This window comes from Sorex fumeus, unplaced genomic scaffold (genome assembly GCF_029834395.1).
Source record: "Sorex fumeus unplaced genomic scaffold, SorFum_2.1 ptg000008l, whole genome shotgun sequence".
Classification (NCBI taxonomy): Eukaryota; Metazoa; Chordata; class Mammalia; order Eulipotyphla; family Soricidae; genus Sorex; species Sorex fumeus.
Window position 1 is genome coordinate 21373139 of NW_026606065.1, and position 12875 is coordinate 21386013.

Genomic DNA, 12875 nt, shown 5'->3' on the forward strand with positions numbered 1-12875 from the left:
CTCCTGGCACCCGAGAGTTCTGAGCTTCCCCACACTTAACTCTTCCAGCTTTTATTCTTTCTCTAAGTATCCTAAACTCCTCCTCACCCTTATGATACATTCTCTAGTCTCGAAGCTTCCAGGTGCTGATGGTTTTACTTGAGCAGTTTTACTTCCTCCCCTGGCTCGGACGCCACTGGCCGTTCCTTTCCTTGTTCTGTTCTGGCGGGTGTTAGATTGTTTCCACAGACTGCATTGCCAGGACTTCTTTCTGTTTAGCTCGTGCCTGCTGTTTAAGATTCACGCTGGGTCTTTATTTTCCCAGGATCTGACTGCAACATGCCCGGGAGCATTTTTATAAAATGATTGATTTTCTCGTGCCTCCCCCGGTTTGTGCTTCCCTGTAAGCAGTCACGTCTGCAGACAGCACCCAGCCCCGTGAGCTCTGCAGCTGGTGCCCACCACGGACGTAGCCGAACGTCCTGGCCTTCTGGGCTTGCAGCTGTGGAACGCCCCCTCCCCACCCGTTCCCCTGGTGTCTTTGTGGGACCCTGCAGTGAGGATGGAGTTAGGAGGGTGGTGATGGGGCCCCTCCAGTCCAGGCACTTCTCTGGGAAGCCATACTCTGGGAAGCTCGCTGCAAGGCCGGCTGCCTGGGTGGATGGAGACTTACGATCCCGTCTGGGAATTGCAATCCTCTGAGCCAGCTACCAACCCCCAGGTCACGTTCCAGTGATAAGGATGATCAGAAACCAGAAATTAAGGTCCCCAGCCTCACAGAAAGGAGGAAATCCAAGAGAACATCCCAGTCCTGGCCCAGGCTGTCTTCACCAGGGCAATTCAGCGGGGGGTGGGAGGTGGGGGGGTGGTCCGCATTGAGTTTCCCTCCCCCAAGTAGAACCCCAAGAGCCAAGAACCTCCAGAACCCAACCATACAGCCATGCTCAAGGTCACCCTCCACAGGCTCAGATGAGCCTCACCTATGAGGGAACCTGGAGAAAGTTCCGGGTATGTGGGATCCGCAACTGAGATCTCCAAGCTCATGCAGGAAGGGACTGGGCCCCCTCCCCCAGCTCTCCAGTTCTCTAGTAGCTTGGCAGTCACACCCACAAACTGCCCCTGGTGCCATGTAATCTCATCAATGGCCAAGACCCAGAGACTATGAAATAAAGCTCCCGGAAGAGAGCAACACAGAATGTCCTGGACCTCTTATACTCTAGCCCACTGATGTACCAAAAATAGCACACGTTTGTTTGGGTTTAACATGTATGCTTGTATTCTCTTGTACCAGGGCTTCAATGGCTCAGGATGAAATCCAACAATCTTCATACACTTTTCTCTTAAGGTGGTGGGGAGGTACATGGTGGTGGGATTGGTGTTTGAATATTATCTGTAATGAACTATTGTGAAAAACGTCATAAAAATAAAATAAAATTTAAAGAAGTTAAAAAAAAAAGAAAGGAGGAAATCCTAGTCTTGGTCCTGATGGCAGAGAGCCCCTCATTTGCATATGTGATCCCACTGGTTGTCTCCTAAGACCGTGTGTGCAGGGGCTCAGACAGAGGATGCTTGGCCTTTGGAGGAGATGCACCCTTGGGAGCTAGGGCATAAAGAGCCAGTACTCGAGGTGCTGTTCCCTCCACCATCCACAGGAACTGAGATCAGCTCCACGGAGACACTAGCCCCAAGATCGGGGCTGATGGCACAGCACCACGGGGTCCCTGGGGAGGGACCCTCTTCAGTATCTCTGGCTTCAGGTGACCTCAGCTCAGCTGCCATGTGCCTTTGAGGTGCTCATGTACGAGCCATTGCCCTTGGATGGTCCCCAGGATGTGGCCCAGGACACGTGCTTCTGAGCTTCAGGAGAAACTGCCCACACGGTCTGTTTCTGGCTACTTTTTTTTTTTTTTTTTTGCTTTTTGGGTCACACCTGGCGATGCACAGCGGTTACTCCTGGCTCTGCACTCAGAAATCACTCCTGGCAGTGCTCAGGGGACCATATGGGATGCTGGGAATCGAACCTGGGTCGGCTGTGTGCAAGGCAAACGCCAAACGCCCTACCCGCTGTGCTGTCTCTCCTGCCCCATCTGGCTACTTTCGATGGGAAAATTCCCCCATATTTCCCACCAAATCTTTTTTGTTTCTTGTCCACAGCTGCTTTCCTGAGAGTTCCAAGACTACTTCCGCAGATAGTCTCCAGACTGGACTGTCCATCCTTCTTCCCTGTTGCTTCGAATTCCTTCTAGAGGATTTCCGGTCTCCTTTTCCCTCTTTCCAAAGGACTGTTTCTTCTGTTGTTGTTTTTTTTTTTTTTTAACAATTGAGGGTTTTTTTTTTTGTTTTTGTTTTTGTTTTTTTGGGTCACACCCGGTGATGCACGGGGGTTCCTCCTGGCTCTGCACTCAGGAATTACTCTTGGAGGTACTTGAGGGGACCATACGGGACGTTGGGAATCGAACCTGGGTCAGCCACATGCAAGGCAAACGCCCTACCTGCTGTGCTATCACTCCAGCCCCTAACAATTGAGTTTAACTAACTTCAAACTCATCCTCTACTGTCCTGAGTTTCACAACTGTATTTTTCGATTTCAGAAGTCTCATCTGACACAGTTCTGTGTCTTTCCTCTTCTGCTGCTAATCCCACCACACTCTGATCTCGCCGGTGTGCACGTGTTCCTCTGAACTCCATCCCTGTGTCGACGTCATAGCTTGCTGTGCTCCATGCTGTGTGTGGAATTCCCGTCTCGGTGCTGGGTGGGGCGGGGCGGGGCGGCTGGTTCTCATATGTCTGCTTCCTTCTCGCTCTGTGTGAAGCTCTGTGTCTCAACCAGGAGTTGTTTTTAGTTTTCAGTTGTTGTTTTCATTTTTCAGTGAAGCAAGTTAGTTTTTTTTTTTTGAAGTAAAATAGATTTTATTTGAAGGTTTTGAAGGGAAGGAGGGAAAGAGTGACAGAGAGAGAGAGTAACGCACTCAAGAGAGAACTCGGGCTGCTCTGAGGGCAGAGAGAGCCCCTACACACATCCCAGCATTAGACATGAAAGCATGAAAGCATGAAAGTCCACATCTCAAGAGGGGAGATGCGGGTGACCCGTGTGCTTGGCCACGTGGGCACAAGCCACACATGGGCTCAGGCAGCATATGTGTGAAGGTAGTTTTCATTTAACAAAAAATACTTAGAAAGATGGGCTGGAGCGATAGCACAGCGGTAGGGCGTTTGCCTTGCACACAGCCAACATGGCCGACCTGAGTTCGATTCCTCCGCCCCTCTCGGAGAGCCTGGCAAGCTATCGAGAGTATCTCGCCCGCACGGCAGAGCCTGGCAAGCTACCCGTGACGTACTCGATATGGAGACGTCACTGGGCCCGCTCGAGCAAATCGATGAACAACGGGAGGACAGTAACCGTGACTTAGAAAGATGGGGGAGGGGGGGGAGGGAGAGAAAGAGAGGAACTGTGTATTCCAGAGAGAACACTGGCTTCCCCAAAGTGGCAAGTGGAGAGAGCCAGAGGCGAGTGAGAAATGAGCTCAAGGGAGACGTAGGCTTGAAGGGCAAATCTGGTGGCCCAGCAGGGGGAGGTGGCCACTCGGCTGCAGCTGTGGCCCTGCGGGGTGACCCCTGCCTTCACTTCCCAGTCACTGGGGCCTGCCCACGACCCAGGTCCACAGCAGAAAAGCTACCTCCAAGCTCTGCTTCCCACTTCTGGTTCATCAGACTCGAAACCTCTAACCAAGGATGGCGTTTACCCGGCAGCCGGGGCTGAACCCCTCTCACCTCACACCCAGTGTCTCACCGTGTCCTCACCGGCAGAGCCAGCGCCTGGCCCCTGGGGAAGGGTCTAGAACGTGGACCCTCACTGGCCTCCACTAGGCTTCAAGCCACCTGCCCCGCCCCCCGCGGCATAGCAGGGCAGAATAGCCTGCCCGCAGCCACTATTCTGTTTGCCGGCTCTTGACGGCCACCCGGGTGCGGGGACGGCTGTCGTGTGGGCTGGGCCACCAGCGGTGTGAGCACTGCCATAGGAGCAGCGGTGTGAGCACTGCCACAAGAGCAGCATCCTGACGTTGGGCACAACCCCGTCCTGACGCAACACCCGCTTCCAGCACCTTTGCCTCTGCCTGCTGAGGGCTGAGGACACGTGAGACGGTCAAGGAGCTGCTTCCCGCTCTGCCCAGGCGGTTCCTGCGGCCTGACACGCAGAACCTCCAGAGTCGCCTCTCAAGTCACAGACCCTACGCCCCCCTAAGGGGTAGAGACAAACCCCGGCCCGAGTGCGGGCAGCCCTGTCTTCCCAGCCACTTGGCGGCGCTCACCGTTGACCACGGAGTTGCCGTTCTCGGCGGCGAGGGTCTCGGGCAGCACGTTGGACAAGGCCGGGGTGCGGTTGTTAGCGTTCCTGTCCCGGGTCTCGGGGCCCAGCTCCGACGCGCCGGGGTCACCTCCGCTGCTCAGGTTCAAGTTCATTTCAAAACCTAAAACACATTTTACAAAAGATGATTTTCTCCAGGTGCCCTGGGGGGAGGCAGCCACAGCAGCTCTGGGTGCCTCTAGACACGGACATCACCCTGAGACCATCACAGCCCCCCTGGACGGCCACGCAGCGGGGGGGAGGGTGCGGCTGCCTGTCCTGGGCTGGATGGGAGCCTCGCCGGGTGGAGCCAGGCAGGAGGGGTTAGGCGCAGGACGGGGCTGGGGGCACAGAAGGAGGGGGGGAGTAACACCAAGGACACAACTGGGAAGCTGGTCCACAGAATTAGCTAACCTGGGGGAGGGGGGGTCCACAGAACTGAGTTTGCATGGGGGAGATGGGGGGATGGACTCTGGTGAAGGTGAGTGACCCCTGGTTGGCTGGTCGGGGTCATGTCATGGAATGATGTATGCAGGAATCCGTCATTAACAGTATGTAAGTCACAGTACCCCAGGAAAAAGAAGCACAAAGAAAGAGGCTATTTGGGGCGGGCTGGAGTGATAGCTCGGCAGCGGGGGTGCTCTCCCTGCATGTGGCCGGTCCGGGTTCTGTCCCTGGCACCACACTCAGGGTCCCCAAAGCTGGCAGTAATGATCTCTGAGCACAGAGCCAGGAGTAAATTCTGAACACCACCCTATGTGGCCCCAAATCAGAGAGAGAGAGAGAGAGAGAGAGAGAGAGAGAGAGAGAGAGAGAGAGGAAGAGAGATGGGGAGAGAGAATACAGCTGACAAGCATTTGCCTTGCATGTGAGAAAGCCAAGTTTGATCCCCGGCACACCTGAGGGTCCCCCAAGCGCCACCACGAATGACTCCTGAGCACAGAGCCAGGAGTAAAGTAAGCCCAGAGCACTGCTGGGTGTGGTTCAAAACAAACACAAACCACACTGCAGCCCGAGAAGGATGGAGCCGCAGGGCAGCCCCACCCCCCACGGGCAGCCCCAGGCGCCCTGGCTAGGCTGGGCTCTGCATCCTATTCCCCGCTCTCCCCTCAAGGCTGGCCCCTGGGCTGGTCAGTGTGGACGAGACTGTCCCCTCCGGGCAGGTGCCTGCACTGTCCTGTGGGCCAGGCCCAGGGCTGTCACCGCATGGCCGGGTTCACCCGCTCATCTCGCTGGCACTGACCACTCACGTGGGAACTGAGGGACACGTGACTGGTCAGACGGTCAGAACACATGGTAGGGGGGCAGCCACACTCTGTGGCCCAAGAGGTGCTCGCATCACCCTCTTCCTTCCTACCCCCCCAGCAGAGCCCTAGGGAGCAGGCAGACGCCTATCTTCATCCTGACACCCCGCCAGGGGCTCATTCGGTCTCACATGCCTTAGGCGAGGGGCCCCAGGTAGGCCAAGGCCCCTGTCAAACCGCCGCAGCAGCTTCCAAGCTTCCTGTTGCCACATTCTGGGCTTCTGGCCACTGGCAAGAGCGTCCGGCTGGCCACTTCTCTTGTTCATGTCCTGTCTGCCTCTCCGGGTGCCCCTCCTGGCCGTGCTGGAGGGTCTGTCTGTGTGCTGGAGGGTCTGTCTGTGTGCTGGGGGGTCTGTCTGTGTGCTGGAGGGTTTGTCTGTGTGCTACGGAGGTCTGTCTGTATGCTGGGAGGGTCTGTCTGTGTATTGGGGGTCTGTCTGTGTGTTGGGGGGTCTGTCTGTATGCTGGAGGGGTCTGTCTGCATGTTGGAGGGTCTATCTGTATGCTGGAGGGTCTGTCTGTATGATGGGGGGTCTGTCTGTGTGCTGGGGGGCCATCTGTGTGCTGGCTGAGGCGGGTCCCGGGCAGAGCCCTGGGCTTAGGGCAGGAGTCCGGAGAGCTGTTCCTGCCATAGCCTCGGGTAGCAGCTGCTGCAGCCGCAGTCTCCCAGGTCCGGCTAAAGGGACTGGAGACATCCCAGGGTCTGGTGGGCTCAGGGAGACTGTCCTCAGGGTTCAATCCCGACACCACACACACACACACATGCACACACACATGCACACACATACCCAAACACATACACGCACACACACAAACACTCACATAGACATATACACGTTATACACATGCACACACGCACACACATGCATACACACACACTCACATACATGAACACATAAAGGCACAAACACACATATATGCACACATATGCACACACATTCACATACACTCACATACACTCACATACATGCACACACATACGCACACACATACATACACCGCACACATGCACACATTCATGTACACGCATGCACACGCACACGTATGCACACACACGGTATGTCTACTGCTTGTGTGGGACCCAGGGAAGAATGTGTAGCTATCTGCTGGGTCTGTCACCTGGCGGGACACGTCAGGTGAGCAGGTGAGGGGCAGATGGAGGGGGCGGCAGGGCTTCCTGAGCGTTTACAATCTCCCTTTTCCCACTCTATAGGGCGTATACCAGGCCAGCGTCTAAAACCACAACACCCAAAAGGAGAGAGAGAACAGAGGGGAATGCCCTGTCACAGAGGCAGGGTAGGACGGGGGTGGGGGGATGGGGAGGGAGGGATAGTGGGATCAATCACGGTCACAGTCATGGTCCTCCAGTTGTTCATCGATTTGCTCGAGCGGGCCCAGTAACGTCTCCATCATGAGACTTCATGTTACTGTGTTTGGCATATCAAATACATTACGGGTAGCTTGCCAGGCTCTGCCGTGCGGGCGAGATCCTCTCGGTAGCTTGCCAGGCTCTCCGAGAGGGGTGGAGGAATCGAACTCGGGTTGGCCATGTTGGCTGCGTGCAAGGCAAACGCACTACCGCTGTGCTAGCACAGCGGCTAGGGTGTTTGCCTTGCACACGGCAGACCTGGGTTTGATCCCCGGCATCCCATATGGTCCCCCAAGTGGGATCAGTGGTGGTGAAAAATGGGCACTGGTGGAGGGATGGGTATTTGATCACTGTATAATTGAAACCCAAGCACAAAAATTTGTAAGTCTACAACTGTACCTCATGGTGTCTCACTAATAAAAAAATTAAAAAAAAAATAAAAGAATTCCTCTTCTAACAGCCCTGCAGAATAGAAATATCCTGGAAAAAACAGTATTCTGACTTAAAAACTCTTATTACTCGAGGAGTTGATGCAGTTAAGTAGTGAAGACGAGCAGTGTTGCCTGGCTCAGGGACTCTCACTGGCAGATGCCATGCGGCTGCAGTCACCGGATATACTGTAAGCCAAGCTGCCTTAACTGGGAAGTTTATTTTTCTAATTAAGAGAGGTTAAGGGCTAGAGCGATAGCACAGCAGTAGGGCGTTTGCCTTGCACGCAGCCAACATGGCCGACCCGAGTTCGATTCCTCCGCCCCTCTCGGAGAGCCCGGCAAGCTACCGAGAGTATCTCGCCCGCACGGCAGAGCCTGGCAAGCTCCCCGTGATGTATGCGATATGCCAGACACAGTAACACCAAAGTCTTCAATGGAGACGTTACTGGGCCCGCTCTAGCAAATCGATGAACAACGGGAGGGCCTTTACCTTTACCTTTTATGATAACCTACTACGTGCTAAGCAATACTCTATTTTATTTTCCTTGTCAACATCTTTTCTTATTTTTCTCATACATGCATCAGGAAGGAGCCGCACGCCCTGTGCTATGCCTGAGCGCTTCACATTTCCGTGTGGTGCCTAGGCTGCCCGTGTGTTGACTGTGTGCATGCCAGCCTGGCCCAGAGGCAGCCCTTCCCATCCTCCTCACAGAGGCCTTGCGGCAGGCCGCTGGGGCTTCGGAGCACCCTAGCGGTGAGGGAGCCCCAAGCCTCCCCCTTCCTTGGAATTTGCCCTCCTAATTTTGGAAACAAAACAACTAGGGGAAATTAGCATAATAATATTCGTCGGAGGAACACATCACAGGAAAAACATCCCCAGAATGAAAGGGACCCTTGTATCTCCGAAGGCAAAGGGTTGCTGGGGAATCAGAGGCTGCCTTCCCAGACACCAGGTACCTCCCTGCTGGACTGGTCCCAGGCACCTCCCCTGCCCTAAGGACACTGTCTCCTCACTCTCGCTCATGTCTCTGGGGGCAAGTGAGAACTTTGTGTTCTGTCTTGTGCTTTGGGCCACCTGGGTCGTGATTTCCGCTTCTGCTGGCTCTGAGCTCAGGGATCAAGCGGCAGGACAGATGCCCTCTCCGGCCTGCAAGCCAGGACTTCTGAGGTCCCTCTCTGCACGAGTCCACGCTGCTGTTCTAGCTAACAAGGGCAGTGCCCAAGAGGTGGCCTTTGGGGACAGTTCCCCCCCGCCCCCCAGCATCTGCCCTAGGAGTGGGGGCGGCGAGTGCAGGGCTGTGTGGTGACTCGGGTTCCCTTCTGCACAACGACGCCCACCAGGGAGTTCCGATGTCTCAGAGACGCCACCGAGAGCCAGGCACTGTCTCCCGGGCCCAGGGCCTCTGAGGGGACCCCTGGGCGCTCAGACGCTGGTGCCTCCTCAGCCGCACCCCACCGGAGACCAGGAGAGAGACACAGGAGTGAGGAACGCTTGGGAATCTGCTCTCCTGGGTGGCAGGGAGCAGATGTCCAGAGAAGGACGACACCCCCAAATGAATGAAGCAGGACCCTCATTTCCTGGATGCGACTCGCAGTGCTTCTGTATTTTAATTGGCAACACCTAATGCAGGGTGACTGCATCGTGGGAGGGGTCAGCTCCTCAAGGTCACTGGGCAGCACCTCTGGGAACACTCTGAGCCCACTGGAAGCAAGGAGAGCGATTCCCCATTTCCCCCACTGGCCGGCAGGGAGCGGCCTTCAGCCAGCAGGGCCAGGCACCGGGTGATTGGGTAGAAAGTAATTTCAGATGAAAATAAGATTATCTTCAAACAAGATTATCTTTAAACAGGTAGAGGGTAAAGTGAGAGGCAAAAACCTGAGGCTGCAGAAAGCCCAAGGTGCTACTGATAACCAGGCCCGTCCCCAATAACAGCCGCTGACTTCTCTGGAACTAAGTGCACTCCTGGCCGCAGGGTCAAACCGTGTGAGACGCAGCCTCAGAGCGAACCCGCATTCTCCCAAGCTCCTTGGATTCTCCCAGGACACACACCCCTCGGGTTGGTGAACTTACCCACCCACCAGAGTCTGTGAACGTCCAGGGGAAGCTGGGAGCCCTGACATTCGGCGCGTGGCCGGTGGTGATACCTGCGGTGTGTATACTGGTGAGACTCTCCGTGACTCACCTATCTTTCTCAGTTAGAAAGTGTTCTGTGGGGGGCTGGAGCGATAGCACAGTGGGTAGGGCGTTTGCCTTGCACGCGGCCAACCCGGGTTCGATTCCCAGCATCCCATATGGTCCCCTGAGCACCGCCAGGAGTAACTCCTGAGTGCAGAGCCAGGAGTAACCCTTGTGCATCGCCGGGTGTGACCCAAAAGGCAAAAATAAAAAATAAAATTAAAAAAAAGTGTTCTGTGACTGGTTAAAGAAACTATGGTACATTTACACAATGGAGTACTATGTAGCTGTTAGAAAAGATGAAGTCATGAAATTTACATACAAGTGGTACCACATGGAAAGTATCATGCTAAGTGAAATGAGTCAGAAATAGGGACAGACATAGAAAGATTGCATTCATCTGGGGAACATAAAGTAACAAAATAGGAGACTAACACCCAAGAACGGCCAAGATTAGTACCAGGAATTTTACTCCATGGTTTGGAGGCCAACCACACATGCTAGGGGAAAAGGGAGCTCAGATAGAGAAGGGAGCACCAAGTAAAGGGTGTTTGGAGGATCCTCCCAGGATGGGAGAAGCATGCTGAAAGTAGACTATAGACCAAACATGATTGCCACTCAATGCCTCTTTTGCAAACCACAACACCCAAAAGGAGAGAGAGAACAGAGGGGGGGTGGGATTGGGGGGGATGGGGGGCGTAGGAGGGATACTGGGATCCGTGGTGGTGGGAAATGGGCACTGGTAGAGGGATGGGTATTTGATCAAGCACAAAACCCAAGCACAAAAATGTGTAAGTCTGCAACTCTACCTCATGATGTCTCACTATTAAAAATTAAAAAAAAAAAAAGTGAAAAAAAAGTGTTCTGCGGAAGCTGCAGTGGGGAAAAACACGCGCCGTGAGTTTTAATGCTGAGCAACTCTTGTGCTTAAGCTTTGACAGGTGTTCTGAGCACTGCTGCCCCCAATACTAACCGAGCATGTCAGCCCCTGCCCGAGGCTCCCAGAACTTTCCCCACATTCAAGGCCCGGACGGTGGGTTTCCAATTGATAAAGGCTGGCTGGAAATTCATTAACCTCCCTGGTTTTTGAATAGAGCCAAGAAGAATTCATCCAATTCCCCTCTGTAGTGAAAAGGGCGTTTTATGAGGTTTTAATCAACTTTCTTTCTAAAGGCGAGTCTCAATGGGATTCCTCTCAGCTCCAACTCGAGCCGTGGAGTGAGGCGCGGGACTTGGGAACTTCAAACATTCTCTTCCTTCCAGGACAGCTGGATGTGTTAGCGGCCCGCGATTCAGTCAACAAGGGAGTTCAGTCAACAAGGCGCTTCCTTGTCTAAAGCATGGGCGGGAGGGGGGTCTCGGCACCGGCCAAGCCCCTCAGTGTGACCGACTTTCATCTTTCAGACTATTTCTAGATTTCAGTGAGTGTGTGTCTCTAACGGTAGTTTGCTCAGTGGGCCGGAGAGAAGCCCAGGGGTTAAGCTGCATTCCTTGCCCGTGGCCGGCTACAGCTCCTCCCCTGAGCACCGCAGGGACGATCCCTGAGCACTGGGCCAGGATCCAGCCATACACCGCAGGATGTGGTGCGAAAGCAAAGCAGAAATCACTGTGATTTTCTCAAATGCTGAAAGCTAACGTTTCCCGTCTGCTTCCTTGTCTAAACAGAGCCCACTCGAGCCGTGTGAAACCCCACCTGTGACTCGCTCACCCTCCAGTCCCAGCAGTGGCCACAGACGGGCCGTGAGCTCCTCACCCAGAGCATTGCGAGTCTCAGCGGGTACAGGCGCCACCTGGGGGCCAGTCAGGCTGAAGGGCTGTCCCAGCTTCCAGGGGAGCCGCCCGTGCTGGCCTGTGGGGAGAGGAGACCAGCCCGCAGAAGCGGTGTCAGGGACACTCAGTGAGTGGCAGGAGGGCCTGACCTTCATGCTCCAACATGACCCCCCTGGTGAAGGCTGAGACTCTGAGTCTGGGGCCGGAGTCAGGGCGGGAGCTGGGCCGACCCCGGGCTGACCCAGTGTTGTGTGCGGTTAGGTGGGAGCCGGCAGCGCCGAGAGCCTGAGCATCCCCCCACATCACGGGTCCCACGGCCCCAACCTGGCAGGCTGGGAGTCAGGGCAGCGTCTGGGGGCTCAGCAGCGCTAGGGCACCCCCCCCAATGTCAAACAAAATAAGAGAAGGAAATTTGTGTTCAATGCCCATCTGCTGAAGACGCACAGTGAGCCCCAGGACTCGCGGGTGCCAATGCTCTGGGGGGCAGCGTGGCCCCACTGGGCAGTGCTTGGGGATTACTCATGGCCCAGTGCTTGGGGGTCTCACTGGGCAGTGCTCAGGACTTACTCCTGGATCAGTGCTAGGGGGTCTCACTGGGCAGTGCTCAGGACTTACTCCTGGATCAGTGCTCGGGAGCTCACGGGCAATGCTCAGGACTTACTCCTGGGTCAGTGCTCGGGGGTCTCACTGGGGCAGTGCTCAGGGCTTACTCCTGGATCAGTGCTCGGGAGCTCACTGGGCAATGCTCAGGACTTACTCCTGGGTCAGTGCTCGGGGGTCTCACTGGGCAGTGCTCAGGGATTACTCCTGACTTGGTGCTCAGAGGAAACAATATGGAGGGCTGGGACAGCTCCCAGGTCAGTGGGTGACAGGGAGTACGTGCCCCATGTAGCTCTCTGGCTCTTTCCCCCACTCTTGTGCCGGTGACACTCAAGTCTAACAAGGACACGGACGGGATGTTCAAACACAGGAGTGGGCTCAGCCGCGTTCCCCCGGGGTGGGGGGTGGGGGCCGGGGGCCAGGGCAGAGAACCTAGCACCGAGTGGCTCCGCAGCACCAGGAACCAGGAAAATATCCCTGCAAAGTCCCAGGGAACTTCTGCAGGGGAGGGGCCCTGCGGTGGACGGGGCAGCAGGACAGAGGCTGAGGCGTCCCCGGGGGACCCGAGAGCTGGACAAAGGGACCGTTTTGTTGGCACCAGGAAATGCTCTTGGAGAAGGAACCAGCAAAGCAAATTCAGTGCAAGCCAAACATGCTTATGAAATCCAGTTCCAAGCTATTTCTGTATCAGGAGCCCTTGTTTGAAAAATGGAAATATTAGTTCTACCACTCAGCTATCTGGGGTGCCCAGGGCTTTCAGGTTGCTGCCTGCTCTGAATGATCTACCGTCACCCGACCATTTCCAATGGGCAGAAATGGGCTCAGAGAGAGACAAGAGACAGACGGAGGAAGAGCTAAAAGATAGAACAGGGGCGCAAGCCTGAAAGGTAAAGGCGAGAGG

At 55.2% G+C, this 12875-nt stretch overlaps 1 protein-coding gene across 1 annotated transcript in view; it reads right to left on the reverse strand.

Annotated features, from left to right (window-relative positions):
* Window positions 1–12875, reverse strand: part of MYO16 (myosin XVI) — a 142591-nt gene that overhangs the window by 29999 nt on the left and 99717 nt on the right. Inside the window, exon 14 of the mRNA XM_056109959.1 lies at window positions 4290–4448. Within this exon, the coding sequence (XP_055965934.1) occupies window positions 4290–4448 (159 nt within the window). The remainder of the gene's footprint in view (window positions 1–4289; window positions 4449–12875) is intronic.